Below are 27109 nucleotides of genomic sequence, written 5' to 3'. Positions count from 1 at the left end.
CAAACAAAGCTACGCTAGTAAAATGGTGAACACTACTTTGTATATTTTTCATCAACACGTCTGTTTCTATAAGTTTCTATTTGAGAAAAGTCCAATTTAAAGCCCTTGGGTATCGTCTGTCGTTCATTTGACAAAGTCAGATCTCTCACGGTTCAAGCTTGAGACATGACTATCATGGACGTAATCAAGCGTCTTCTCCTAAAAGTAGTAGCACTATGTGGTTTCTCATGTTTTAAAGTCATGGGCTGCCCAGTTTGACCAGTACTGAGATAATCATAGCGTACTGGCTGCGAAAGCCGGTTCCATTTCATTGTTCAAGCTCTATTGCTGTAAGTGTTATTGAGGCTATATGGTCCATTTGTGTACACAATTCTCCAATAACCCTTTTACGAGCATCAGAATCTTGTCTCCATCTTATCTTATGCTTGATATCATTTCTCACTTTCCCCAATACCTTTTTAACTATGGGCTTCACATTGAACTGTGAAAACTCCGTATACCCTTGCATGAACAAGCTGAGCTTCCGTTTCCCAGTGTTGGTATGCCAATCGCCCTGACTCACAAGTGCAAATACCACTTGAGTACGAAAGGACAATTCTCCATTGGAGTCTATGGTGTAATTTTCGTAGTAGTCATTTTCTTTAAGAAACTCCACTTGCTCCGGACTTATCAAGGGTAAAATGGCAGAATCTAAGTGTAAGTCATTCCACTTATTCAGTAAAGAGGTAAAGCCGTATTCAACCAATAGAAAGTCATTCAGATGGGGGCCATAATTGAAAAAGATTTGATCTTCTGGCATTACCAGAAATCCATTGGGAACGATGACCTGGAATCCCTTGACAGGATCAACTCTATTGGTACATGATTCAGATGGAGAATGGTTAATGAAATCAACAAACGGACAAAGAGTCCAGTTATTAGCATGAATTCGGTCATCGAGATTCATATAAAGACAACGAGAGTTTATGGACATCCAGGCCCAAAAGTACTCTAATTTCAGGATTTTTTCGGGTTGGAACTTGAAGTTGGTCAATGTGAATTCAAAATCCTCTTCGAACCGTTTTATTATCTTTGATGTTAAAACTGCTGTTTGTGAAGGAAGTGATTTTATCAGCTCCTGTTCATTCTGAATATGCCAGAATAGCGGTGAAAGCTCAAAATCCTTTATATCAGGTAACATATCAATGAATGGAGCATAAAAGGAGTTGGGACCTTTGGCTTTCTCCACAAGAAGAAATGTCAGAACCATTCTCACAGAAGAAAGACTATTCCACCAATCCTTAGAGTGGGAAGCATATATTTCATTTTCAGGACAACTTTTATCGTCACTATTCTTAGTTATAGTTTGTAATACCGTATGTCTATTAACTAATAACCCATGAGGGATGGTGATGAGCGGTTGATTGAGTGATGACTTCAGGAAATCAGATCCTATATAAATACCTCTTCCTGTAGCAGGATCTTCTTTGACTTGTAAACCACATGATATAGCTGATCCATTGGCATCTTCTATCCACAGAATAAGGCTTTCCAATGACATTTCAACAACTAACTTTCAGCATTTAGCTCAGCTAATTGGCTCTTTAGTGTAATTTAAAGCGTGGATCACATTAAGTACAAGTTGCCTAAATGGGTAGTATGGTCACGTGATGTAATTTAAAAGCTCTTACGGAGGACGTCAGAGTATTTGGTACAAATACAGCCTTCATCAACTGGAGCTAAAAAGAGATAAGCTCGGAGGACATTAAGATGAATTAATAATTTCTGACTTTTGTTACTTGTGTCTGATCGCGGTAAGCCAAGCAATGCCTTTAGGTTAGTGCTGATATATAATAGGAAATGCTCTAACTCTCTGGGGAAATCAAGTAACTGACACTTTTTGAATTTCCAAAACAAAAGTTCCAAAAAGTTGCTTCAATGCACAATAAATCAGACAAACGAGTAATCAAGCACTCTCCAAAGACTTATAATACTCCGAGTTTGATTTAACTGAAACAATAATAATATTCATGGATGTCGTCAACGTTTTGAGATAATCACTCGTTTGGGGGTTTTCATGAGTGTAAGAAATGTCGGGAAGATGTCGCGCTCGAAATGGTATATTCAAAACATTGCGCATTTAAGGCAACATGTAACACATCCTTACTTGCTGTTACGAAAATCTTCTATTCGACGTAACTGACCAGACATTAGTAGAAGCGTTTAGAAGTGGAGGGATCACCCAAAGTGTCTCACGTTCAGATGATAGAATTGTAATAAGGCAGACCTACCAATCAACAGATCTGGTATGCAGGACAATAACTGAATAGTGTATTCCTCTGCTTAAAATGTTGCTAAATTTAGCATCAAAGAATTTCAGACCAATAGAATATCCTAAACAGACATTTCAACGAGTTACACAAAATCACCCCATCAAAAAATGTCAACTGCATAATTGGTTGGAAACTCTAGCAGTCAGACATAACGTTGTTACATTCCATATTTCTTTTATAAAATACTGTACTTGGTCAGATTAAAGTCAAATTTTATTTTCAAACAACAATTTCTCAGCTTATGTTACATGGCGGTGGCGATAATTAAAGTATGTGTTTGTCAACCATTTACTGGACGTGCTGAAATCCTATTGAGCTTGGTGTCTTATATACAGTATGGAAAGAAATACCATCCATATGGTTTCCTATTTGGGTAAGATAATGAAGTGCAGTCCCCGAGTTAGAGTTTTGATAAAGCTGATTAAGTTTGGTGACACAATATTGTTCGGCTATGAAAGTACTTTCCCATCTCCCGTAACATGAAAAGAGGCTTCAAAGCAAGTAACAATTAAGTGTTGGAAGACCAAAAGCTGATGAGGCTCAAACCATTTCTTTTTCGTGGGCATAAACTGTATTATGTGTGGCTGTTGAAAATGCGCAGACAAAAGAAAGACATTTTCCTAATGCGCTTAAAGAACAAGCAGAACATTTAAGTTGGCCGTGTGACCAATTGAAGACGTCGAACGTCAGACTCTTGTTAGTAGCTTCTTGAAAGGGTACACTGATCATTACAACAACGAATAAGCGGATGTAAGCTTTACATTTATTATATACGCCTTCAGTTTGCAACGATACTGCTATAATAAGTGCCACGAAAAAAAGAGGAGTTCGCAATAGGCTGGAATATTACCGGAGACAAAAAAAAAGGGGGAGACACATGGTACGCAAACATTGACGGAATAACATGAGGCAGTAATACAAACGAATGTGTGACTGTTAGGTGTAAACCATAGCAGTTACTTTGAAAGAGAATGTAGAATTGTAGTATAGGAGTGAGTGCTTAGTGAAAATCAAATATTCGCACGGAAGAACTGATCCCGGAGAAGACAACTAAAGTAACATACTGTATCAAATCAAGTTTATTGATCTACCTTTCTTTTGTTCCAAGCCATGGAAGAAAACAACAAACAATTAGAGCCACCTTGTGGAAGATAATTAGCTAGCCTTCTATTTGGAGTACGTTCGGTATGTGTGACTGAACAAGACTTTATAAATCAGAGTGACAAACGAAGGCTGGCTAAGGGATGACGCAATATCACTTAAGTGAAGAAATTATCACGACAGAAAAATAAACATATATGCAACCTCTAAACACTAAAAGAGACCAATCCAAGTCTGTCCCTGAAACCCTCGACTAAGCAGACAAAACAGATACATAATAAGCTACTACAGACTACAGCAGGTGAATAAAAGTTTATTACAGATCACAACAGACATTGTATGGTTCTCTTCATTCGATTCTTATGTTTTCTATGGTAACATCCGTGGTTAAAATTTTTACTCGATCCTTTCAACACCAGACAAAAACCCTTTGTATTCCTGCACAACAACTTAATAACATATACATCGATGCCAGTCAAACCTGACAAAAACCCTGTATGCAAGCGATTATATTGTGATTTGATTTTTTCATGTTTCCAATTTTGATAGTTCAATTTATGGTAATTTCCAATCAGGTTCGACTATAAATATTGGAAGGAAATTCCTTTATTCCCTTGGGATAATTTTTTCTTCTTTCCTTCGACGCTTTCTGTTAATCTTGTTTTGTCTGACACATCGCTGTTTTATACATTTTTGATTCTTATAATCAATTAGATCAATTCACTGTGGAAGCTTCGGAACTACTATCGTTTACCCATTGAAACTTCTCCTCTTTATTTCTTTCGACTATTCACTGGAGTCTTTCGCTTACGCAAACTCCATTTAGACAGACATAATTATACTGTATAATAATGCTTTTCCAAAAGATTGCTCTTCCATTAGCATTGTTGGCTACTGGTGCCTTGGCTGCCACTGGTAACAACTCCACCTTAACCACTGCTACTCCAACCGCAGTTTCTAAAGGTTGTAGCTTCAGTGATTTCACTGCTACTGTCCCTTCTCAAGTTCAAGAAGTTGCTGCTTGTCCTACTGCCGTTGGTAACATCGTCATCCTGGGGTCCGATTTGGGTTCTAGCGTTGATCTTACCGGAGTCAAGCAAATTTTCGGTGACTTGAGCATTAAAAACGCCACCAGAATCATCTCCTTTGTTGCTCCTGATTTGGAATTGATCAGTGGTAACTTTGAAATCATCTCTGCTACTGTTTTGGAAACCATTAACTTGGCTCAATTGACTACTGTTGGTACTTTGTTGTGGAATCACTTGAATGCCATTAACAGTACTGGTTTAACTAGTGGGTTGACTACTGCGGATTCCGTCACTATCTCTGATACTACTTTGGCTGCTTTAGAAGGTATTAACGTCTTTCAATTAAAGACCTTTGACATCAACAACAATGGTAATATCCAATTGATCGATTCCGGCTTAAAATCCGTCACCGATTTGTTGTCAGTTTCTTTCAACTCTGAAAGTGTTGACGTTAAGTTGGATTATCTTACTTCTGCCAAGAATGTCGTTTTCCAATCTGTCAACTCCATCTCTGCTGCAAATTTGACCTCCGTCAATGGCTCCTTGACCATTTCTTCTTCGAACTTGAAGGAGCTTTCTTTGGACAAGTTGACCAATGTAGGTGCTGCTTTGACCATTGATGACAACACCAAGTTGACCGATGTTAGCTTTGCCTCTTTGAAGAACATTGCTGGTGCCTTTGAAATTGCAGACAACACTAACTTGGGTGACTTTGGTGACTTTGAAAAGTTGGCTACCGTTGGTGGTTCTGTTAACTTTACCGGTACTTTTGACAACGGTACTTTACCTGCATTGACCAGAGTTTCCGGTGGTTTCTCATTGGACTCTGACGGAGACTTGCCATGTAAAGAATTCAACAAGTTGAACTCTGATGGTGTTGTTAAGGGTGACAAGTACTTCTGTGCTGGTAAGTCTGAATCCACTTCTTCATCCTCTGCTAAGTCTGGTTCTGGATCTGCTACTGCTGATTCTTCCTCTTCAGGTTCCGGTTCTGCTTCTTCTTCTTCTACATCCTCCAAGAAGTCTAGTGGTTCTTCCAACAATGCTGGTTTGACCGGACTCTTTATGTCTATGATCATGATGTGTTTTGGTGTTGCTTTGATTTAAGTTTATACCAATAACGACATGATATGAACATAGACTAGCACATTTCCTTCACTCACATGCATTAATTTGTTGACTTATTACTATTTTATTTTTTTAAGTGCTACAGTTTCTACTGCAGTATTATCCGTTATCACTTTCATTTCGTTGTTGTGTGTGTTATGGAGAAGAAATGTGTGAAGTATCAAGATGCCAAATTTCAAAACTAATTAAGGCGAAAAAGTCCTGTTGATAAACTAATGACATTTAATAATAACTATAATTATATATTACTGTAATTGAATTTAATGTAATTTTACCTTAATGGGGAATGAGAGATGATCTTGCTTAACACGCAAATACCACATGCCACTTTCCAACAAGACATTGCTAAAGCGTACCTTAAAGATGCGCAGTTCTGCAACACGTTTCAAGCAAAGAATGCCACCCATAAATTAAAAAGTTATAAGCCATGCAGCTAAAACACATGTCAAGTGCAGATCCCCATGACAAATGAGGATATAAATTATAAACCGTTTAATGGCTTAGAAATGCGACACGTAAGTGACAGGAGTGCATTCCGATCAAAATGGATAATTGTGTGGGCGGGGGAAAGACATTTGAGGTAATCAGCGAATGTATAGTGGTCTGTGATAAAATATACGGTAAATTAAGATAAATGCAACTACATATTCTTGAAATAGACAAACTGAATGGTATCAAAAGAATATCAGAATATCAGAGTGGCGTAGTACAGTATAATACCTCTAAAGGTACAGAGAAGTAGTGGATTGGTCGAGTAGCAAACTGCCCTCGTATCAGTACCGAAGAAAATAATACGAGACTAGTACTTTGCAGGTATTATGTAGAATACATACTTACCTACCTACCTATATACATACATACATACATACATACATGCATATCCTATACTTGCATATAATGAACATACGTACATCAAAATGAGATTATACCCTTATGGTCCACATTTGTGTTCACTCTTCTCTATCGCGTCTCGTCTAAAAATAATATCCCCCTTTGGTCCAAACGCGTTTTCCAAGTGTCACAGATGAACACCAGTAATTACTTGCGTCTTCGAGTTTCCAACGGGAATCACGTAAGTGAGAAAGGTACACCAGAAGGAATCCATATTTGGTAAAATTGAATCTGTAAATATAAAGGTATCTAGAATCCCATCATCACTATGAGGACAACCATATTAACTATAGTCAACTTTAACTATTCACTAATTACACTATCTCTATCATGGTTTCCAATATCGAAGTTCAAGCCTTGAAGGTCTTCGTTACTCAACCAGTAACCCAGGAAATGTTACACAAGGTAGTCGTTACTACTTTGCAAGTGTTGCCATGTAAAGAGTCTAAGACTTATTCTGCTGCTGACAATAGTGAAAAACCATTACCCTCATTAATGACTTTCCTCAGTAAGTTGGTCAGATACACCAATGTCTATACGGGAACGTTAATGGCTACTTTGGTGTACTTGAACCGCTTGAAGCTGAAGTTGCCTAAAACAGCTCAAGGATTGCCCTGTACAAGACACAGAATCCTTTTGAGTTGTTTAATCTTGGCCGCTAAAAACTTGAACGATTCTAGTCCAAAGAATATCCACTGGGCTCAGTACACTGATGGATTGTTCTCCGTCAAGGACATCAACTTGATGGAAAGACAATTGCTACACTTGTTGAACTGGGACTTGAAGATCTCCAACGACGACATGTGTCTGAACCTTCACAAGTTTTTGGAGCCAATCAAGCAAGAGATTGTCAACTCTGAGAACGTTAGAAAATACTTGCAAAAGAAGCAACAACAAGCAGACGCCATGCAACAATATTTGCAACAGAAATCTTTATCTTCTGTTAATGCAGCTGATTCTGTTTCTTCTACCGCAGCTGCAGATGCGTACCCTTCTCCATGTGTTGCTCCTCCTTCAAACGCTCCTCCACTGATCCCGGTGCCTCAACTTCCACAATCTACGTCTTCTATTTCCTTACGTTCTAATATCTCCAGATCTTCCTCGGTGGCTTCTACTCTTAGTTTGACCTCTCATGGAAGAAACGGCTCTGTCAGCTCAATCTCCTCCTCAGAGTCTTCTCCTGTTCAACATCAAAAGAAATCTATTTGGAATGATCACAACCATGTCGATCCCAGAATAGAATTGACCGCTCAAAACGAAGAAGCTCAATTGAACAACATGTTGAAGCTGATCAGAGCAAGATTCAACCATTCAAATACGTTACCATCTTTTTGATTCCTTACTATTAAATTCTTCATACGCTATTCTTTTTTCTAACGGTTATTTTGGGACTTTCACTTCTTCTTTTACTTTTTAGGATATTTTTCAATTTACGGGTCTTATTCAATAGAACATTGTAAAAAATAGGTTGCATTATGTGTATCATGCAAATGTATAAAAGCAATTCTATGCGTGTATGCGTGTACGTGTGTAAATTGTATGTATGTATGTGTATGTATGTATACGTACAAATTAATCCAATCTGAACACAGTTGCAGATCTATAAATATTTCGTTCTGTCTTCTATCACATCTTATACGATAAGTTGATGCTATTGCTTTCAGATGCAGTCTCAATGCTCAACTTACTCTTGACCATACTGGATAATAGCAAATTTGTAGGTGTTGAAATGCCTCTTTCAATACCTTTACTAACAATAAATCCATTCAACCAATCAATCTCTGTTCTGTTTAAAGCTCTAACATCTTCTCTCATCGACGAACTATTCTTGCTGGTTAATCTGCATACCTCAATCACCACATCAAGTAAACGATCCTTATCCAAAAAGTTAGCACTCTCCACAGATGATTCACTTAATTCAAACCGATACTCAGCCAGTAAAACATCAACACATTCAGAGATAACTTTCCGCATAATCGTAGACACTCGAGATCCATATAAAAGCTCACCATTCTTACAATCTAATAATGCAGTTAACGGATTTATACATGCATTGATAACCAATTTCTCCATTTGCTTTAGTAGAAACTCAGGGTATGGTAAATATCGAACATTCAAAGCAGGATTGTTTAAAAGGGCCTGGATCATTTCAGGATGACTAATGGGTTCTTCGCTAACCAAAGATTTATGTTCTGGTTTAGACAAGAACACTTGACCCTGTGCCACGTGATGAACAGTATTGAAATTAGCCTTATAAGCACCATGAGTAGTCACGGCTTGGTATATCTGAGGTCTTTTTCTTAAATCCGGCCAATAATTCTCTGATAATATTTTATCCATTCCCATCCCATTCTGAAGAATAAGCACGTTCGAGTTCTCTGTAAGACATGGAACATATGGTCTGATGGCTTGTTCCGTCGAGTATGTTTTGGTGGATACTATTAAGTTATCAATAATACCTGGTGGAGCTTCGCATTGAGCTAGTATCCCTGTAGACTTCATAGATGTGATGTTTTCAGTGGCCAGGTTCAGTCGTATCACTTTAAGTTCGTTGTTCATGGCTCGAAACTGGTGTACTCTGGCCATATTTCGAAGCAACAAGACAAGTTCAGACGATTTACTTATTTCATGTGCAAATAACGAGCCAATACTCCCAGCACCTAATACATACACTCGACTCATGTTACCTGGGGAAAAAGAACATACAACGAACAGTTATTATCATCATTCTTCATCATCCATCATCATCACTAATTTATCAAATAGTGCGAAGTTAATATACAGGAGCAAAAAAACAAAACTTTGAGATATTGATCTCCAAATTGTGGAGTAGAAACGATGTAACCCAGTGCAGCTCTTCGTCTTTTTCTTCTATTGGCTAATCATTTGAAACCATGCTTATAGTGGGACTAACAGGAGGAATATCTACAGGCAAGTCGACTGTTTCCGCCCGACTCCGGGATAACTTTGGCGTTCCTGTTGTGGATGCCGACCAAATTGCTCGGGAGGTGGTACAACCAGGTAAACGTGCTTACAACCAAATAGTTGAAGCGTTTGGCAGTGAAATTGATGATCTTGTCAACGAATCCGACCAGTCCTTGAATCGGACCAGTCTCGGTTCATATGTGTTTGGAAATCGTGAGCGATTGGCGATCTTAAACGGAATAGTCCATCCTGCTGTTAAGCGAGCCATAGCTTGGGGGATCTTCCACGCGTACTTGGGATTCAACCGTATGGTGGTATTGGATGTTCCCTTGTTGTTTGAAAGTGGCTTGGATAAGATGTGTGGAATTGTTGTGACTGTTGCTTGTGACGAAGACACTCAATTGGCGAGGTTATTGAAGCGGAACCAGGAGTTAAGTGCTGAGGATGCCCAAAAGAGAATTGCCAGTCAGATGCCAATGAAGGAAAGAAACTATAAATCCGACATTGTCATTGATAACCTGCTGTCATTGGACGACTTATATGCTTCTATAGATGCAGTCGTGAGTCACATTACCCCTGGGTTCTGGATTACTCTTTTGGATCTCGTTACTCCTATAGGAGGGCTTTCGGCTTTATTCACCTTCATCTTGAGACGGATCAACGATAGATTCAAGAGTGCTAAGGCTAAGACTGAGTAAGTAGGTTCGGTTATGCTCGCCAGTACTGTGCTAAACTGTGTAGTCTGTCTATCACAACTGGCAAGACGGCCGAGACACTATCAGAGATCAAGTTTTGGAAATGAATGATGGCTTCTTCTTCTGACATCTCCAAGCCAAACTTCTCCTGAACCTTCTCCACGGCTCTGTATGGATCTGCCTTGATATCGGGAATGTTGGCATCAACCATCAATTGAAACAAGTTTAATATCAAGTTACTATTCTTTCTGAGCGTGGTGTATGTCAAGAAACAGTAACTTTTGAAGATGTTATAGTTTTCATGCTCAAGTCCACCCATCCCATCGATAACTTGCATAGGCAATTTCATCAAGGGGGGGAAGGGTTTGGGGTCCCTTCCCAAGATGTACCCAAAGTCTGCATGCCAGAACTTCCCGTTGGGAGAAAGAAGCAAGTTGTCCAAATGTCTGTCCCCGACACCAAGAATGTACGTGATGACACAATAGCCAGCGCAAGATTTGACGTAATTGTCCATGAGTGCTGACGACACTCCTAAATTGGAAGTGCTGGCATGTTCCTGGACCACCGTACTTGAAATATTATTACTATTATTGTTAATTCCTGTTGATGAAGAAGATGCTGTAGCAGTTGTTGTTGTTGTTGTCGACGTTGAAGTTGATGTGGAAGCTAAAGATGCTGAAATGCCCGGATGCGCACGCAACGAATCACTCTCTAACAGTGGCTTGCTATCTGCACTATGAAGTCTGAGATAACTCAAGATACCGTTACTAGAAGATATCCTCTCTTCTCCAGCAAACGTATCCCTACCACCACCACCACTACCAATAGAGGGAATATCGCTAGAGTTGAAATTAACAACAGAAACTGGATACTGCTTGACCAACACAGAATCAAGAGTTTCGTTCTCCACAAATTGAATAAGTCCGGCCAGAGGACTGGTAGCAAGGATTTTATATGGTGTTAACCTTAAATCGAGGTTCTCGTTTTTAAGCAAGTTATCCATTAGGTTGATGATCTGTATGACCAATTGGTCTTGTCTGAGGTCATCACCAATTTTGAACATTAGCGAGTACTTGCCGTGTTTTGTTCGCTTGCGAAAGATCATTTGAGAAGACGACGAAGATGATGACTCGGGCTTTTCAATGGTCTTGAACGTGATCTTTAAAGGTGCCAAACTCGATTTAAAAACAGTACATTCTTCAGGATAGCATCCACAGATAACCACAGAAGGGTCCAATGGTAAAGGGAATGGTTCAGGAAACTTTAGGAGATCGTTGGAAGAATCAGATAAATAGTCACGAAGGAACTGAACCTTCTTAGCCGTTGCATCATTGCGTTTGAAAGTGGCTCTAAGAAGCTCAACTATTCTTGTCAACTTTTTGATAAACCAAATCTGTCTTTCAAGGTTCTTATAACCGGGTAACTTGAACTTTTGACTGTGTTTCTTCAATGACTTGATATACTTGTTTAAGACCAATGAATAAATGCTGGTGCTTGGGTCTCCTTTCAAAAGCTGATCTTCATGTTCCACTTTAACGTACCAATAAAAATAATTTCCAAGAGCTTCGTTCTCCACAGAATTGTCCACCAAGAACTTCACCAATGGAGAATTCAAAAGGTTCTGGTCCTTATGAACCTCGTCTGCAATTTGGAATTCCAGGGGTATGCGTTGACTATAAATACGAGCCTCGTATTTCAACGCTTGTACAAGCTGCAACAAATACAACAATAGCTCATCATTGCTTGCAAGTCTCAAGCGTTCCACAGCAAACTTTCTTAGAAATATCACATGCTTGAATACCCTTTGAAACTTTGTTTCTTGATCTCTTCCATTATTTTCGGCTGCACCGGCCATGACATCTTCTGATGAACCGGTGATACTATTGGAAGCCAATTTAAAGGGATCAAAATAGCTTCCCAAAAGCTCTAAAGCATCACCAATTTGAATCCTGTCAACACTCCAGTAATTGGGGAAGATATCTTCAAATACGTGATCAAGTTCGTACTCGTTTTCCCAGTTAATAGCCTTCAAAAATTTGGGTAAGAACGATTTACTGGTCCCTCCGCTTCCCAAGCCCACGTCGGTGCTGTTCCGACTAAAATAGTACCTGAACTTCCAGATTAGGTTATTTTCTGTGTCTGTTAGAACGACGTTTGAAGGTTTGGCTAAGATTCTGAGCAACTGGTCTCGTAGTTTAGGCGACGGCTTCAACTCCTTATCTAAAAGAGAGTTATTATTGGTGTTTCTTTCTAGTTTATGGTACTTCAACTCTATTGGGTCCATCACCAAGTTTTTGGACGAATCGGTGCCAGTACCAACCACTGCCAATTGGAAATCTGGATCATACACTTTGTTCATTGGAGTTACTGGTATTTCCAAGGAATTGAGGATCAAGCTCGTGACATGGTTATTGTTGTTGGTTTCTTCGCTTCTTGAAGGTTGAATCGGTTTAGATGATCCTGCTGTTGCTGCGGCTTTCATATGAGCATCCAATTGTGGAGTAGGATAGTTGATATCTGAATAAACAATCGGAAGGCCAAAGCTCGGGAACTCAACATAAAGATAATAAGGAGCAGACCCACTACTACTTTCAGAACTGAGCTGTTGATCTTCATTGGACTTCAGTTCAACCATTGAAAGACTCATTTTGTCTAGCCAGGTCACTCGTTCAAACTTGCGGTTTTCATACTCAATGATACTCTTCTCCAATCCACTAAGATGTTTAGGATCCGTATACTCCACCGTTGGGGCCACATTGAGATTATCCATGGTGTAGATAGATACCTTCTGAGACCCGAACCTCAACGTAGACGAGGACTTATTGTATAAGGAGATGTAGCCTACTCCAAACGGGACTGGCGAGGCATTCAGGAACTCGTAGAGGACAAACTTCACATACGAATCAATGCTTAACTGATTGTAACCGACAGATAACTTCAAGAAGGTGTTCCAAGTCCTGGCCTTGTTGTTGAAGGCAACGTATTTGGTCTGTGCCGGGTTGGCTATGAGGTTATTGCCCTTCCCATCGTACACAAACGCTTCTACATACATGTCTGAGTACTTGTAGATTGTTGATAGTTTATTGAACAACAGGGGATCTTCAAATCGTTCTGATAGTGAGACTGGATTAAATGCTCCTCCCTTGGCTTGTTTCATATGGCAGATCTTTATGGTCACATTGGTCCTTACATCTTTGGATAAGCCAAACACAGCCGTATTCTTTGACAGCATAGAGTCGTTGAGTGGTCGTACGACATTCATGTGCGACGTATATGAATTTGTGGGAGTAGTTGTTTTAATGGACTGTTATTATAGTTTTGATTGTGGGGGTTGTTTTAGTAACGATAACAGAAAAGAACAGTTCATATTTCGCGACATAAATCTACGAGGTTCTCATACACTACATTGCATGCATGTATCTTCTTATTTATTCACGCATGAAGTATATATATATATATGTATATGAATGTATATGAATGTATATGAATGTATGTATATGCATGTATATATTAGATACATGTATATGTAAGTAATTAGTACATATAATATATATGCATGTACATACATAATCAATATACATAAATATATTTCTTCAGCCGTACCTCAATTGGCATTCTGACCAAACCATATATATTGAGTTTCATCCACCTCGCCTTCGGATTCAGACTTTTCATCGTGATCATGGGGTCGATGAAGAGTAAAATGCGTTTGGAACTGAGGAATGGGTGTTTCAACTTCTTTCGCAGGAGGACGAGCAAGTGCAATACTCTCGGAACTATCGTTAGATATGTTTGATTTCCCAAAAGATAAAGTAAATGGTCTAGTAGGTTGATAATCGTTAGACGATGAATCATCCGATTCAATGAATGTAGGCTCTCCTGGTTTCCGCTTCACAAGTATCGGTAACGGTATTAGTGTGTTGCTGTTTGTAGAAGCTGGTGGCGGAGTTGGGGATCCGTAATTGCTTGAAGCTTGTGGCTGCATCCCACTAAGAAGTTCTTCTAGTCTTTCGCTTGAATTCATTGTATTTGTAGGGTATCTTCTTCCTTTAGATGAAGAATTAGATAAAGATCTTGCCAAACTCGAATCTATTAATAAACTTGCTTTCTTTAAATCAAAAAAGGAGGAATTTCCCGATCCTAATGGGTTATCTTGATTCATTAAATTGATTTGAGAATTACTTCTAGAATTGACTTTAGAATTAAGATGTTCAACGGAGATTGAACTGTTATTGTTATACTTCAATTTGATTGGCTTGTAGATTTCCGAGTTGCTGGCAAGTTTTTTCAAGTTGATAACTGAGTTCTCTCTTGAAGGTTCAGCCAGAGGTGAGATTTCAGGTGTTACTGGCTTTGTTGGATGATTCTGAAGACTAAAGAAAGTTTTAAAGAACTCACTATGCATGTATTTCTTGCGAAATTCATTCTTTATGTTAAACTTGTTAGCCTTTTGAGGAGACCAATTTCTTGCACCCGGGCAAAGGGAATTATAAGCTGAAGGTAATTTAGATTCCATTTTGAATGAAATTCTCGGTTGATCATTTGATGCGCTGTCAGTAGTTGACATTGCAGTTGCAGAAGGTGGATTCATTTCGGGAGTAATTTGATCTTTTTTAAGAAAGTTTGTTTGATAGTAAACAATATCTGTATCCAAATTCAAAACACAACTACTAGTTGGATCATCATCCAATATTCCAAGACAATCAGATACCAATTCCCAAGTATATTCATTTGGATCACATTCTATTAGTTCAGTCATTTCAACATTCCCTTCAACATCAACTCTATTAGTGACATCAACGTATTCAGGTAATGATACTCTTCTGGCATAACTGACTTTAGCTTCGGGTAACTCTTCGAAGATGGGGTGATTAAGGAAATAAGACAAGATATTGGATACCGTATAACCATGGGCCACTATGATAATGATGTCATCATTCTTAATATGTTGTGGTCGGTTATAAGTGGCCATTAACTTGGTGAAGTACTTTTTACAATTGGCTTGATATTCCAGGTAACTTAAATCTGGAGCATTCCAATTGCCCAACATTGTAGCGGGTCTAAAGTTGGAGCAAGCACTCTTATTATGAAGCTGTTTGATATTCGGGTTATACATCTTATAGGCATCATTCGAATCTTGGTACGGAGGTTTATTCTTCATCTTTTCATGGACCCATTCACTCAAGGCAAAGTCACATAGTAGATGGAACTTGACGTGGTACGCTGGATGCTGTTTGGAGATACCTTCTTTTAAGTTTGTTACAAGCAAGTCTGCTGTTTGACAGCATCTTAAGTACGGACTGAAATGGATGTAGATATCTTTCTTTGGGTAGTCTGGTGATAACGAAGGTGGTGATGATGATGATGATGATGATGATGATGATGATGATGATGATGATGATGATGCTTGCGCTGGAGCTGTTGGTACTGCTGGCGCTGCTGGCGTTTTGGCTGAGTTCGACTCAAAGGCACGGGTCACTTGTAAAATGGTCTCTGCCGAACTCTTGACCTGGGCCTTGCCCTGTAGTGATAGTGAAGGATCAAACGGTTGATAATCCGGTTGTAGAGGTGGATTTGTTGATGACTTGGCCACTTGATCTATGCGTTGAGCATGTCTCATAAAGTATAGTTCAGCCATAGTATTATCAGACGGTACTAAGATCAATAGTCTAATCAGTGCATACTTAATGGAAGACGAATGAAGACGTTGGGTTTGATTTGAGGTGTGGGTGTGGGAGTGCTACGTCATATAGGCCAATGAGGGAGTGCATGTTAACACATACATATATAAGGTCAGTTCCAGCACATTATAATTAGGATCTATATTAGTTGTGTCGTATGACACCATTATAACATGACATGTGATAATATGGCATGTAATAATAGGGTATGTAGCATTAATAGATAGCAACACTACGCAGCACTACTATGATCTTGGATTTGCATCATGACTATCACCACTATCCAGTGTACTCTTTGCTACAGTATAGTAAACTAAGCCCTACTACTAAGAGAATCAGTTGCTTAACATGATATTTCAACTGAGAGTACACCTGGTTAGCTTCTCACAGTACCCGTGGTCTAATCAAGACTCACTACTCGAAGTAACAGAGTTATACGACTCAACCTCTATACACTCCACACTATGCACTCCACTTCTTCGCCTAACTACTATTATTTGCTAGCTTCAACTTGCCTTTATATCACTACGGCTATTACTAGCACCCTTATGTCTATACATTTGCTTATCCACATCATATAGCACACGTCTTATCAATCAGCTATCTGTCATTCAGCTATCTATTACTACTAGTATTTATCCTCATTACTATCACTGTTGTGCTGTTCCACCCACGTGATACTTGTCTGTGTTCCTATACTATCTGTTGGGCCACGCAACATTAAGCTCTCTTAACCCAACATCTACACACACATGGTGGGCTCCAGTCGTGGAAGACCAGGAGTAGACCAAAGATCCAAGTCCGGTGTCGGTGTATGCGGTGGTGACTTGTTTGAGGAGTTAAACCCTCAGTTTGCTTTTGGTGACACGTCAATTGACTACTTGGCCAGGCCTGTGGCTTCAGACTTCAACAGTGATTATTCTAAGGAGTCAGATACAGTCTTCAATAATGACTACCAAAACAACAACATCGACATCGACATCGATAAAGATAACGATAACTGGTCTCCTTATTCTTATGACTCAAGCTTGACCCTGAAGATGCTTGTGAATGTTCCAGTGTTTGCTGCATTTGTTATAGCCTTGCTTGCTCTGTATTGGGGTTTCTCCAGTGCTGAAGAAGTGTCGGTGGTTCACATATTAGGGCTCCTACAATACGTGACGTTTCTTTCTTCTTGTATCATTGCCATTGCTCCCATTGTGGCCAGGCTAATGTCCATCAAGTTGCTTGGTGGGGGAGAGTCTAGCAAGACTCCTTTTGAAACGAAAATCTTAAGCACCTTTAAGTTGGTCGCTTCATTAGTAATGTTGTTCATAGCTACTCGTCTAATGCCCGTTCACAGACTAGCGGTTCTTCTATTGGGCTGGTACATAAGTCCTTCAAATTGGTACACTGTGGTCGTGCTAGTGTATGATCTTGTTTCATCACCGTCTTACACCACTACTCTTGTGGGCTACGTCTTAACATTCTGTTCCTTCAAGTTGGCTTTAAGCTCGTGCACTACATTGACCCAGGTTAATCTTCAAGTATCCCTTGCTATTGTTGGTATAACTATCATATTAATGCTACTTAGTGGTGTGATTGGAAATCTCAATTACGGAATGATAATAGTCAATTTGGCAGCATCATCCGTACTACTCTTCTCCATTGAGCTTACTTCATTATTTGTATCAAGGATCAACCCCTTTATCTTGAGTGTTATTTCCACTATAATTGAGTTCATTGTGTTCCAGAAATTGCTGGTATCAACTCTTCTGATTATCATTAACATCTTTCTTCCATTAACAATTGTTGTTGATAGCAAGGCAAAGATAACACTGCTTAAATTGAATGACGAATCTGTTCCTTCATCAGAGAATTCCCCGACTATTTCTTCAGTTTCTCTTGTACGTGAATTATCAAGTCATAAAGACACTAAAGCCATATTCCAGTTTCTTTTATTGAACACTACATTTATGTTTGTTCAATTATTGTACTCCTTTAGATCAAAGTCTTTGGGTTTGCTCTCTGATTCCTTGCACATGGCTTTGGATTGTGCCTCCTTGGTACTTGGGTTGGTTGCAGGGGTTCTATCCAAATATGAAATCGACCCCAATGGGAAATATCCTTTTGGTTTAAAGGCATTTGAAACTCTAGCTGGCTTTGCAAATGGAACGTTACTTCTTGGAATCAGTGCATCTATTATTTTTGAAGCTATCGGGAGATTATATCATCCTGTACATTTGCAGAAGACAACTGAGTTGTTAGTTGTTTCTGTATTGGGGTTATTGGTTAATTTCGTGGGTATTTTTGCCTTTAGTCTGGTCCATAGTCATAGTCATGGTCATGGTCATAGTCATAGCCATAGTCATAGCCATGATCATGGTCATGAACATGGCACACAGACTCACGAACAAGAACATGAACATAGCGAGCATAAACATGACGATCATGAGCATGAGCATGAGCATTTACATTCCCATTCCCATTCAGCAATAGATGAAGATGAAGATGAAGAGAATAAGAACATGAGAGGAATCTTCCTACATATTCTTGCAGATACATTAGGATCTGTGGGGGTTGTTATCTCTACATTGCTAACCACAATATTCCATTCACCGATCTTTGATCCCATAGCTTCATTGATCATCGCGTCACTTATATTTGTCTCGGCTGTACCGTTGGTGAGCTCCACTGCTTCGTCATTACTACTACAAGTGAGTTCGAAGAAAGAGACGCGGCTCCGGAATGCGTTGCATGATTTGCTTAGTATTAAGGGCCTAAAGTCTTATACCACGCCGAGGTTCTGGCCCGGAGCAGAGACCCATGTTTTAACGGGATATATTCATGTACAAGTGTACCGAGGAGAGAACCTTTTGGTGATCAAGAAACAGTGCGAGGGCATCTTTAAAACTGCAGGCATTGATGCCATAATACAAGTGGAGAATGACTATGATCATTGTTGGTGTAGAGCAACCTCATAGATATAGACTTGTTAGTACTATCAAAAGTAATACATAGTAATACTGACAGTAGTACAGTAGTACGACAGTAGTGCTATGCGCAGAACAGAACTAAGTGGCCGTAGGTGGTACCGTATACTGCTATTGTCTTTGTGTGACTTTTTTTCAAGATGCTCATCGAATTCATTACTAACATAGGAATTGCATTTACTGCTCGTGTACCTATATTCTGTTCCTTATTCAATGTCGCGTGTAGGAGTGTTGGTGATGGGCCCGGCTGGAGCCGGGAAGTCTACTTTCTGCAACGCCATCATATCTCACATGCAATCGATAGGAAGAAGAGCTCACATCGTCAACTTAGATCCCGCAGCTGAGCCAACGGAGTATGAATTCACCATTGATATTAGAGAGTTGATTCTGTTACAAGATGTGATGGAAGAAATGGACTTGGGCCCGAACGGAGGCCTTGTTTACTGTTTTGAGTTTCTTTTAAACAACTTGGATTGGTTGGACGAGGAAATTGGAGACTATAACGATGAGTATTTGATCTTTGATTGTCCCGGTCAAATAGAATTGTATACTCATGTTCCAGTGTTACCCACCATAGTAAAACATTTACAGACCTCGTTGAACTTCAACTTGTGTGCTACATATTTGCTAGAGGCTCCGTTTATTATTGACTCGTCCAAGTTCTTTTCCGGAGCTTTAAGTGCCATGTCGGCCATGATCCTTTTGGAGTTACCCCATATAAATATCTTGTCTAAAATGGACTTGATAAAGGACGAATACAGTAGACGGAAACTAAAGAAGTTTCTCAATCCTGATCCTTTGCTTATGGCCGACGATAAAGATAGTCTGTTCAATCCAAGATACCATAAGTTGAATAAACTAATTGCCAATTTGGTTGATGATTTTGGCATGGTGCAATTCTTACCCTTGGATTGCAATAAGGAAAGCAAGTCAGTCGAGAACATTTTGAGTTACATCGATGATGTCACTCAATGGAGTGAAGCTCAAGAGCCGAAGGAACCTAAAGATGAATTTGAATTGGAAGATGATGATGATGATAATGATGAGTAAGGGATAATTACATAGTATAATATCATATCAATACGAAAGTACATGTATGTAACTGCTTACTTGATGGAGGGCATAGATTTGAGTGCGCGCTACCATTTGTTGCACTCCAGCGTTCAATCATATATGGACACACTTAGTCTTCTCTAATATGTTTGTATAAACACTGTTCTATTATGTTTTGTCTATTCCTCAGCATCAGTTACATAGGCCCATACAAGTTTTATTAATGCTACTGAATACATACGTACATTAATTTTAAGACATAAAATGTATCCGCGCTACCAATATCTTACCCGATAAATCGTGCACCGTTCAAACATTTGTTGATGGCGATTTCAAGCTACGGTTCAACATACAATAACTATCACCTACTACTACCACGACTACTAATAATAATACCTATCATAATTATAACGTACAGCAATGAGTGGGTACGATAGTGCATTGTCGATCTTCTCGTATGTATATGTCATGGATTAATTGTCAATTCCGCTTCAAATAATACTAACCACTCCACAGTCCTGATGGACATGTTTTCCAAGTTGAATATGCTTCTGAAGCCGTCAGAAGAGGTACCTGTGCCGTTGGAGTTAAAGGATCATCCTGTGTTGTTTTAGGTTGCGAAAAGAGAACCACGCTTAAATTACAAGATCCTCGGATCACACCTTCCAAAATTTGTAAGATAGATCAACATATTTTACTTGCATTTGCTGGATTAAATGCTGATGCTCGTATTTTGGTTGATAAGGCACGTGTGGAAGCTCAATCTTATCGGTTAACATTAGAAGATTCGGTTACTGTTGAATATTTAACTAAGTATGTTGCTGGAGTTCAACAACGGTATACTCAAAGTGGAGGTGTTAGACCCTTTGGGATTGCCACTATAATTGCCGGGTTTGATGCCAATGATAATGTACCCAAATTGTATCAAACCGAACCTTCTGGAGTTTATAATGCTTGGAAGGCCCATGCTATTGGGAAATCCAGTAAGACCGTTAGAGAGTTTTTGGAGAAACATTATGAAGAAGATATGGATGATGCCACTACTATTAGATTGACAATTATGTCGCTTTTAGAAGTGGTTCAGACTGGAGGGAAGAACATTGAGGTTTCTGTATTAAGATCAGGTAATCGTATTCAACAATTAACTAGTGAGGAAATTAAAGAGTACGTCGATGCTATAGAGGCAGAAAAGGCATTGGAAAGTGAAAAGAAGAAACCAAAGAATAAAGAGTAGATAGAAATTAAGAGAATTTCTTAGTAATAATAATATAATTATATATTTATGATTTATTTCCGCCTATGTACTTATCTCCGTCTCTTTTTAGCAGGTGTCTTCTTATCGTCTTTAGCTGCTGTTCGTTTCGGCTTAGCTACTACTGTGAAAAATCCATCCAATCTACCTTGAACTCCTCCCTTTAATGCCTTCTTCAACTTTTCAGCTCCACTCCGTATACGGTCTTCACTAAACCCCTTTTGTTTTACCATATATTCCACAAGACCTTCAACATCCGGTTCTTGCCATCTGATAGTTACATCTTTACCAGGTGTAACCTCTGGATTCAAGAATAATTCTCGTGCTTCCTTATAAGGCCAGTCAACCGGTATCTTATATTTCAGATCCTTTTGGCTCTCAATATATTCAACAATCTTCTCCAAAGATCCATGTTCTTTAATTAATTTTAATGCAGTTTTGGGTCCAACTCCCTTGATGGTATCACAATAATCACAGCCTAAAAGGATACATAAATCAATGAAAGTATTATGATCCATATCTAACCCTTCAATGGCTTGTTCATAAGCTATTTCATCTATGGGCATCTTTCTAGCTTCGGCAAAGGTTAAATGACGCAAAAAATATGGTGGCTTGTAACATAAAGTATCCATATCTTCACTGGCAGCTCCAAACACTTTCCCAGACTTAGCCAACTCAGCACATTGAGCTTCAGCCTCACATGGTGCTTCAACTAATGGTATACCCATCAACTGCAAAAGCTTCTTGGCTTCATCGTTCTGGTCACGTGACACACTCACCAATCTTTTCTCGTATTTCATAACGTCTTCTATAGTGCCCTCTTCTTTAACTTTATCCAATGAACTTTGAGCATCTTCACGACGGGCAGACCGTTTGGCCAATTCTCCGCCCTTAAGAACTGGTGGTTTCCCGTCAAATACGTAAACGGGTTTAATCCCATTCTCAACTAATCGGATTGTCCGATAGAACATCCCCAGCAAATGAGATGTTGTTTCTCCGTCCTCACTAGTCAATTGCGCCCCGTCACTCTGTCTGACCGCTATGAGGAATTGGTATAAACACATCAGGGCATCTATGGCTACTTTCCGGCCGAAAAGGTTCTTTAACTGGAACTCTTTGTATGCCCCAGGAGAGAACTCCTTGATCAATTGATTGAGTCCTGTTATGTGTTAGTACTAGAAAATACACTGACAGACTTTGACAGACTCTAGCTGTAAATATACATACCTTTAACACCCATACTGAACGACTAGTTATAAAGAATCCTGTAACGACTATGAGCCTCAGCATCGCGTCTCATAAATCAACTATCTACGTGAGTCGGTGTAAACACGACGTTGTTCTTCGTCGAATTACGTAATAAAAAGACAAGTATATACTGTATCATTATGACTTTAATTAACTTATTAGTCCATGTGTTCCACATCAAATACCCAAGTACCTGTTGGAGCATCATAACTGATAAACTTCATGCCTTCCAATTGCTTCAATCGGTCAATATGACGTTTAACAACTGAACTGTGGGGATCAACTATAGGCACCTTGTCGGCCTTATTAATTGGGTATGCACCTTCTAAAGTAATTTGAGCAGGTAAGTTCAAGCCTTCACCTCTTTTAGGCATGGGGGTTTCATCCAGTTCAGGATAAACAACACAAAGCTTGGATCCAAATACAACCAAGTTCCCGGGTATATCTTCCAAATTAGGAATTGTCAGTAAATCAGCCGGACTTAAAAATTTAATTTCTCCATAAAACTTACGACCAACTTTGAAATTCTTGATGCTTCTAAGTTCGGAAAGAGACTTCTTCTTAAGCTCCGACAACGGTGGTGAAGTCCAATAGCCATCATCGTCAACTTCAAGCGATGCTGTTGTTGAAGGTAAGTTGTTCTCGATGGGCTGTGTATGAGTCTCAGAGTCAGAATCACCTGCTTTGTTCAGAGAAGATGTCGATGTGGTCGTAGATGCTGCTGCTTCTGTTGCCTTTGTTGTAGAATCTTCTAAGGGCTTAGCCGTCTTTTTAGCAGGTTCCATGAGTACTCTTCTGGTTGAAGTAGCGTGATCTTCAGTGGAAGCTAATAAGCCTGACGATGAAGGCTTTCTTTCAATAGTCAATCTAGTGATTTTTGCTGATGGTGCAAAGATATCAGATGATAAGATAGCAACATCTGTTTTAGAGTCGCTTGCAGTAGCAGCAAGCGACTTTGGTTTGGGTACAATAAGTTCAGATTTAGAGGCTTCAACGGAGTTAAAAGCACGAAGCTTCACCAATGGTGAAATCTTAGCTTTTGAAGTTAACGTAACTGGCTTAACAACAACAGGACTTCTTACTGGAACTGCCATAGGATATGAAGTATTATTCTTATTTGATAAACCTCCAAACAATGGGTTGTTACCATAAACATTACTATTAGCAATGGTGGCTAATGCTTGGGCCAGTTGGTCTTGAAGTTGTTGCATGGTCCCTGAAGATCCTAAGAGACCATTATTTTGTTGAGCGGCATTTGAAGCACCAAATAAACTTCCAGTAGCAGCCGATCCATTTGAATCCGCGGGTTTAGCTCCAAAAAGACCAGTGGTAGTTCCGTTTGCTGGTGGTTTACCAAATAATCCACCGTTTTGAGTCGAAGTCGTATTGTTACCAAAAAGTCCACCAGAAGTAGTACCAGTTGTCGTACCAGTATTCCCAAATAATCCTCCACCAGTGGTGGTTGCAGGCTTTGCACCAAATAAGCTACCAGAAGTAGCAGGTTGATTCATTCCACCAGTTGAATTATTATTACCAAATAAGCCTCCTGTGGTACCAGGAGCTCCCATACCAGTGGCACCAGATTTTCCAAATAACCCATTGGTAGTACCAGTGTTTTGCTGATTGGAGCCAAATAATCCACCTCCAGGAGCAGCAGCCTTCGCACCAAATGCTCCACCAGCAGTTTGGCCTGTATTGGAACCAAATAATCCACCACTAGTGTTTGTCAAGTTATTTTGTTGTGAAGTGTTGCCTCCAAATAAACCACCACCAGTAGATTGGGCTTGTCCAAACATACCACCGGTAGCTGGTTTGGCGCCAAATGCAGAGTTTGTATTGGTATTACTTCCAAATAGGCCTCCAGTAGCAGTATTATTAGATGCTCCAAATGCATTCGTAGTACCAGTTGGATTACTACCAAACGGGTTGGAAGCCCCACCTCCGAAAGCACTGGTACCTGTGGTTCTGTTGGCACCGAATGGAGATGCCCCTGCATTTGAATTGCTCCCTAAACCTCCAAAACTACTGGTTGTATTGTTCCCACCAAAAGGCGATGCATTAGAAGCTCCAAAAGCATTTGAAGTTTGTGCTGAATTTTGTCCAAATGGTGACGCATTAGTGTTCGTATTGTTCGAACCGAAAACCCCCCCACCGGTCAGTGCACCACCAAAGGCGGAAGTATTACCTGAAGCAGCGCCAAATGCGCCAGCTGGTTTATTGGCAGAAAAGGCATTATTTGAACTGCCAAAGGCATTAGAACCGGATCCAAAAGCATTGGCAGTAGCATTATTGCTACTACCAAATGGAGAAGTACCAGCAAACGCTCCACCTTGTTGGGTATTAGAACTTCCAAAGACAGAACCAGTATTTGAACCTCCAAAAGGAGTAGTTTTATTTTGACCAAAGGCATTGTTACCACCACCACCAAAAATACCACCACTAGTGTTACTAGCACCAAATGCAGAAGTAGTATTCCCTGTTGCATTATTTCCGCTAGCACCAAAAGCTCCACCAAAGGCACTACCAGTACCAAAAGCTCCTGCCCCTCCAGCATTATTATTACCAAATCTTCTATTTTGTTCATAATCTCTCAATCTTAATTCTTCTTGAGAAAAGTTACGGTATTCAGGCATAAAACATATATTCTCAAAATGGTTTGTTCCTGTGGTGGCATCCTTTTCAATATAAGGAGCAAATGGCTTTATGGATGTTCCTTCGTTACCCCCAGAACCACCACCCAAAGCTCCTCCAAACCCTCCACCTTGTGTCCCGCTGGTGTTAGTACCAAAGGGAGATGATGTAGCACTATTGGAAGCACCAAAGGCACCACCAAAGGAATTAGCTGGTTTCGAAGCACCACCACCAAAAATTCCCCCAGTAGTATTGTTTTGAGTAGATCCAAACGCATTGGTGGCATTGGTGTTAGGGACTCCAAATGCAGAAGTGGTATTGCTGCCAACACCCCCAAAAGCAGAAGTACCGGTTGAAGATCCAAAAGGTGAAGCATTATTGGTATTATTAGAAGAACCAAATATTCCTCCTCCACCACCAGTAGCACCAGTGTTCAGAGCACCAAACACACTACCTGCACCAGCACCGGTACTACCAAAGGCGCTATTCCCAGTACTAGAACCTCCAAAAAGATTATTGCCAGTATTGGCGTTGTTGTTATTGTTGTTGGCATTGGAGTTACCAAATGGAGATCCAGAATTATTCGTATTGGAAGCTCCAAAGGGAGAATTGTTGGTGTTCCCACCAGCAGATCCAAACCCTCCAAACCCGGATGTTGACGACTGAAACATTTGTCAACTATGACACAAGTTACGTTACTTGTCGTTGGTTTATATTATTGTTATGGTGATGGAGTCTTTGACTTTCAAGCTAAACTTTTTCTCCACTAAAGTTGGTCGTGTGAAACACAATAGAGATGCATTGAGAATGGCACTAAGTAAGGTGCTATGTACTGTGTAATGTACTGTACTGTGTAATGTAATGATACTACTCAATGTAGTTATGTACTATTTAATGTACTATTTAATGTACTATTTAATGTACTACTACATCTGTACACTGTCAATTATCTTTTGGCAGACCTTGTTCTCTTGGTCACTAAAACATCAATGCCCTTACTCTTTCTCTTCTTTGAATCATCATCTGCTTTAATAGCTCTTGCTTCTGCTTTGGCTTTGGCTTTGGCTTCCTTTGCTTGCTTCTCATCAAACTTCTTTTGGTGTTCTTTCCTCTCTGCTGCTCCCATCTTCAGATATTTTTCTGCTGTAGCAATGTAGTCCGCATCATCTGAATCACGTCCTTCAAGAAACTCAAGGATCTTGATCTCTTGTCCATACACAGTATCATCGTCCTTTTCTCCCACCGGTGTCTCTAAGATAATGGGTATACCTTGTAACTTCTCAAAGTTGGCAACATTACGGAAAGCTTCAAGCCCTAGGAACCCTTGACCGAGATTCTGATGTAAATCTCGATTAGAGGAAAGGGGAGCCTTGGAATCATTCAAATGGATCCCACTTAAATATTCCCATCCAATAATCTCTTCAAAGTCGTTCCAGAACTTGTTGAAACTTTCTTCAGTCAGCATATCATATCCAGCTGCAAAGGCATGACAAGTATCAACACACACTCCGACCCGAGACTTATCTTCAACCATTTCAATTACGTCTCTGATATCTTCCAAACTTCCTCCAATCAAGTTGCCGTGACCTGCCATATTCTCAATGACTACCTTACACAGTTTGGTTTCCTTGTGGACTTTGTTGATGTTCTTTGCAAGTCTTTCAAGAGCCTCACGATGATCACCATCCAATTTGGACCCCGGATGGAAATTGTAGTGACGAACATCCAATTGTTCACACCGAAGAATCTCATCTAAAAACGATTCATACGATTTGGCTTCCATATCTTCCTTTGGTGACGCCAAATTGATCATATATTGTCCATGAGGAAGAATATCCGTATGAGGATTGTACCCCAACTCCTTACAATTCTTGCCGAACTGATCTATTTCCTTCTGGGTCATTGGGGGACCTTGCCATCTTCTGGGGGACTTGAGAAACATAGCAAACCCATTACATCCGAGTCTTGCAGCGTTCGTCACTGCTTTGGAGATCCCGCCAGCTGTACTCACATGACCTCCGAATTTGAACTTGGAAGTAGCGCTTCGAGCAAATGGGGCACTTGAAGGGCTGCAGAAGTTAGTAAGAAGACTGGGACTCACTATGTACCACAATCGTGTATCGCTTTATATACATACGGTTTGAATGCACTCATATTAATGAACAGTGTATAGTCTAGCAGTAGAGCACGGT

The 27109-nt window shown here is 39.8% G+C and overlaps 12 protein-coding genes across 12 annotated transcripts; 5 read left to right on the top strand and 7 right to left on the bottom strand.

The window, feature by feature from the left end:
- Positions 1–307: 307 nt before the first annotated feature.
- Positions 308–1540, bottom strand: KQ657_000802 (protein-lysine N-methyltransferase; the record flags this gene model as incomplete). The annotated part of the gene is made up of 1 exon (XM_043191625.1): positions 308–1540. One exon carries the CDS (start codon positions 1538–1540, stop codon positions 308–310), a length of 1233 nt encoding a protein of 410 aa, XP_043048932.1.
- Positions 1541–4264: 2724 nt separating this feature from the next.
- ECM33 (Ecm33p) lies at positions 4265–5548 on the top strand (the record flags this gene model as incomplete). Its single annotated transcript, XM_043191624.1, has 1 exon — positions 4265–5548. One exon carries the CDS (start codon positions 4265–4267, stop codon positions 5546–5548), a length of 1284 nt encoding a protein of 427 aa, XP_043048931.1.
- A 1242-nt stretch (positions 5549–6790) lies between these two features.
- PCL1 (Pcl1p) lies at positions 6791–7795 on the top strand (the record flags this gene model as incomplete). Its single annotated transcript, XM_043191623.1, has 1 exon — positions 6791–7795. The coding sequence occupies one exon, from the start codon at positions 6791–6793 to the stop codon at positions 7793–7795; it is 1005 nt and encodes a 334-aa protein (XP_043048930.1).
- Positions 7796–8086: 291 nt separating this feature from the next.
- On the bottom strand, positions 8087–9142 carry PAN5 (2-dehydropantoate 2-reductase; the record flags this gene model as incomplete). The annotated part of the gene is made up of 1 exon (XM_043191622.1): positions 8087–9142. The coding sequence occupies one exon, from the start codon at positions 9140–9142 to the stop codon at positions 8087–8089; it is 1056 nt and encodes a 351-aa protein (XP_043048929.1).
- A 212-nt stretch (positions 9143–9354) lies between these two features.
- On the top strand, positions 9355–10083 carry KQ657_000798 (putative dephospho-CoA kinase; the record flags this gene model as incomplete). The annotated part of the gene is made up of 1 exon (XM_043191621.1): positions 9355–10083. The coding sequence occupies one exon, from the start codon at positions 9355–9357 to the stop codon at positions 10081–10083; it is 729 nt and encodes a 242-aa protein (XP_043048928.1).
- A 10-nt stretch (positions 10084–10093) lies between these two features.
- VPS34 (phosphatidylinositol 3-kinase) lies at positions 10094–13132 on the bottom strand (the record flags this gene model as incomplete). Its single annotated transcript, XM_043191620.1, has 1 exon — positions 10094–13132. The coding sequence occupies one exon, from the start codon at positions 13130–13132 to the stop codon at positions 10094–10096; it is 3039 nt and encodes a 1012-aa protein (XP_043048927.1).
- Positions 13133–13684: 552 nt separating this feature from the next.
- On the bottom strand, positions 13685–15718 carry KQ657_000796 (uncharacterized protein; the record flags this gene model as incomplete). Its single annotated transcript, XM_043191619.1, has 3 exons — positions 13685–15327; positions 15378–15399; positions 15509–15718. The coding sequence occupies 3 exons, from the start codon at positions 15716–15718 to the stop codon at positions 13685–13687; spliced, it is 1875 nt and encodes a 624-aa protein (XP_043048926.1).
- Positions 15719–16513: 795 nt separating this feature from the next.
- On the top strand, positions 16514–19783 carry FET5 (ATP binding protein; the record flags this gene model as incomplete). Its single annotated transcript, XM_043191618.1, has 3 exons — positions 16514–17046; positions 17437–18031; positions 18902–19783. 3 exons carry the CDS (start codon positions 16514–16516, stop codon positions 19781–19783), a joined length of 2010 nt encoding a protein of 669 aa, XP_043048925.1.
- A 423-nt stretch (positions 19784–20206) lies between these two features.
- On the top strand, positions 20207–21020 carry PRE6 (proteasome core particle subunit alpha 4; the record flags this gene model as incomplete). The annotated part of the gene is made up of 2 exons (XM_043191617.1): positions 20207–20241; positions 20303–21020. 2 exons carry the CDS (start codon positions 20207–20209, stop codon positions 21018–21020), a joined length of 753 nt encoding a protein of 250 aa, XP_043048924.1.
- Positions 21021–21091: 71 nt separating this feature from the next.
- KQ657_000793 (multifunctional nuclease) lies at positions 21092–22278 on the bottom strand (the record flags this gene model as incomplete). Its single annotated transcript, XM_043191616.1, has 2 exons — positions 21092–22197; positions 22266–22278. 2 exons carry the CDS (start codon positions 22276–22278, stop codon positions 21092–21094), a joined length of 1119 nt encoding a protein of 372 aa, XP_043048923.1.
- Positions 22279–22444: 166 nt separating this feature from the next.
- On the bottom strand, positions 22445–25588 carry KQ657_000792 (FG-nucleoporin; the record flags this gene model as incomplete). The annotated part of the gene is made up of 1 exon (XM_043191615.1): positions 22445–25588. One exon carries the CDS (start codon positions 25586–25588, stop codon positions 22445–22447), a length of 3144 nt encoding a protein of 1047 aa, XP_043048922.1.
- Positions 25589–25863: 275 nt separating this feature from the next.
- APN1 (DNA-(apurinic or apyrimidinic site) lyase) lies at positions 25864–27071 on the bottom strand (the record flags this gene model as incomplete). The annotated part of the gene is made up of 2 exons (XM_043191614.1): positions 25864–26986; positions 27055–27071. The coding sequence occupies 2 exons, from the start codon at positions 27069–27071 to the stop codon at positions 25864–25866; spliced, it is 1140 nt and encodes a 379-aa protein (XP_043048921.1).
- Positions 27072–27109: the final 38 nt, after the last annotated feature.

The sequence above is a fragment of the Scheffersomyces spartinae genome (genome assembly GCF_019049425.1).
Source record: "Scheffersomyces spartinae strain ARV_011 chromosome Unknown scaffold_12, whole genome shotgun sequence".
Lineage (NCBI taxonomy): Eukaryota > Fungi > Ascomycota > Pichiomycetes > Serinales > Debaryomycetaceae > Lizanozyma > Lizanozyma spartinae.
This window is presented reverse-complemented; position numbering and strand designations above follow the sequence as displayed.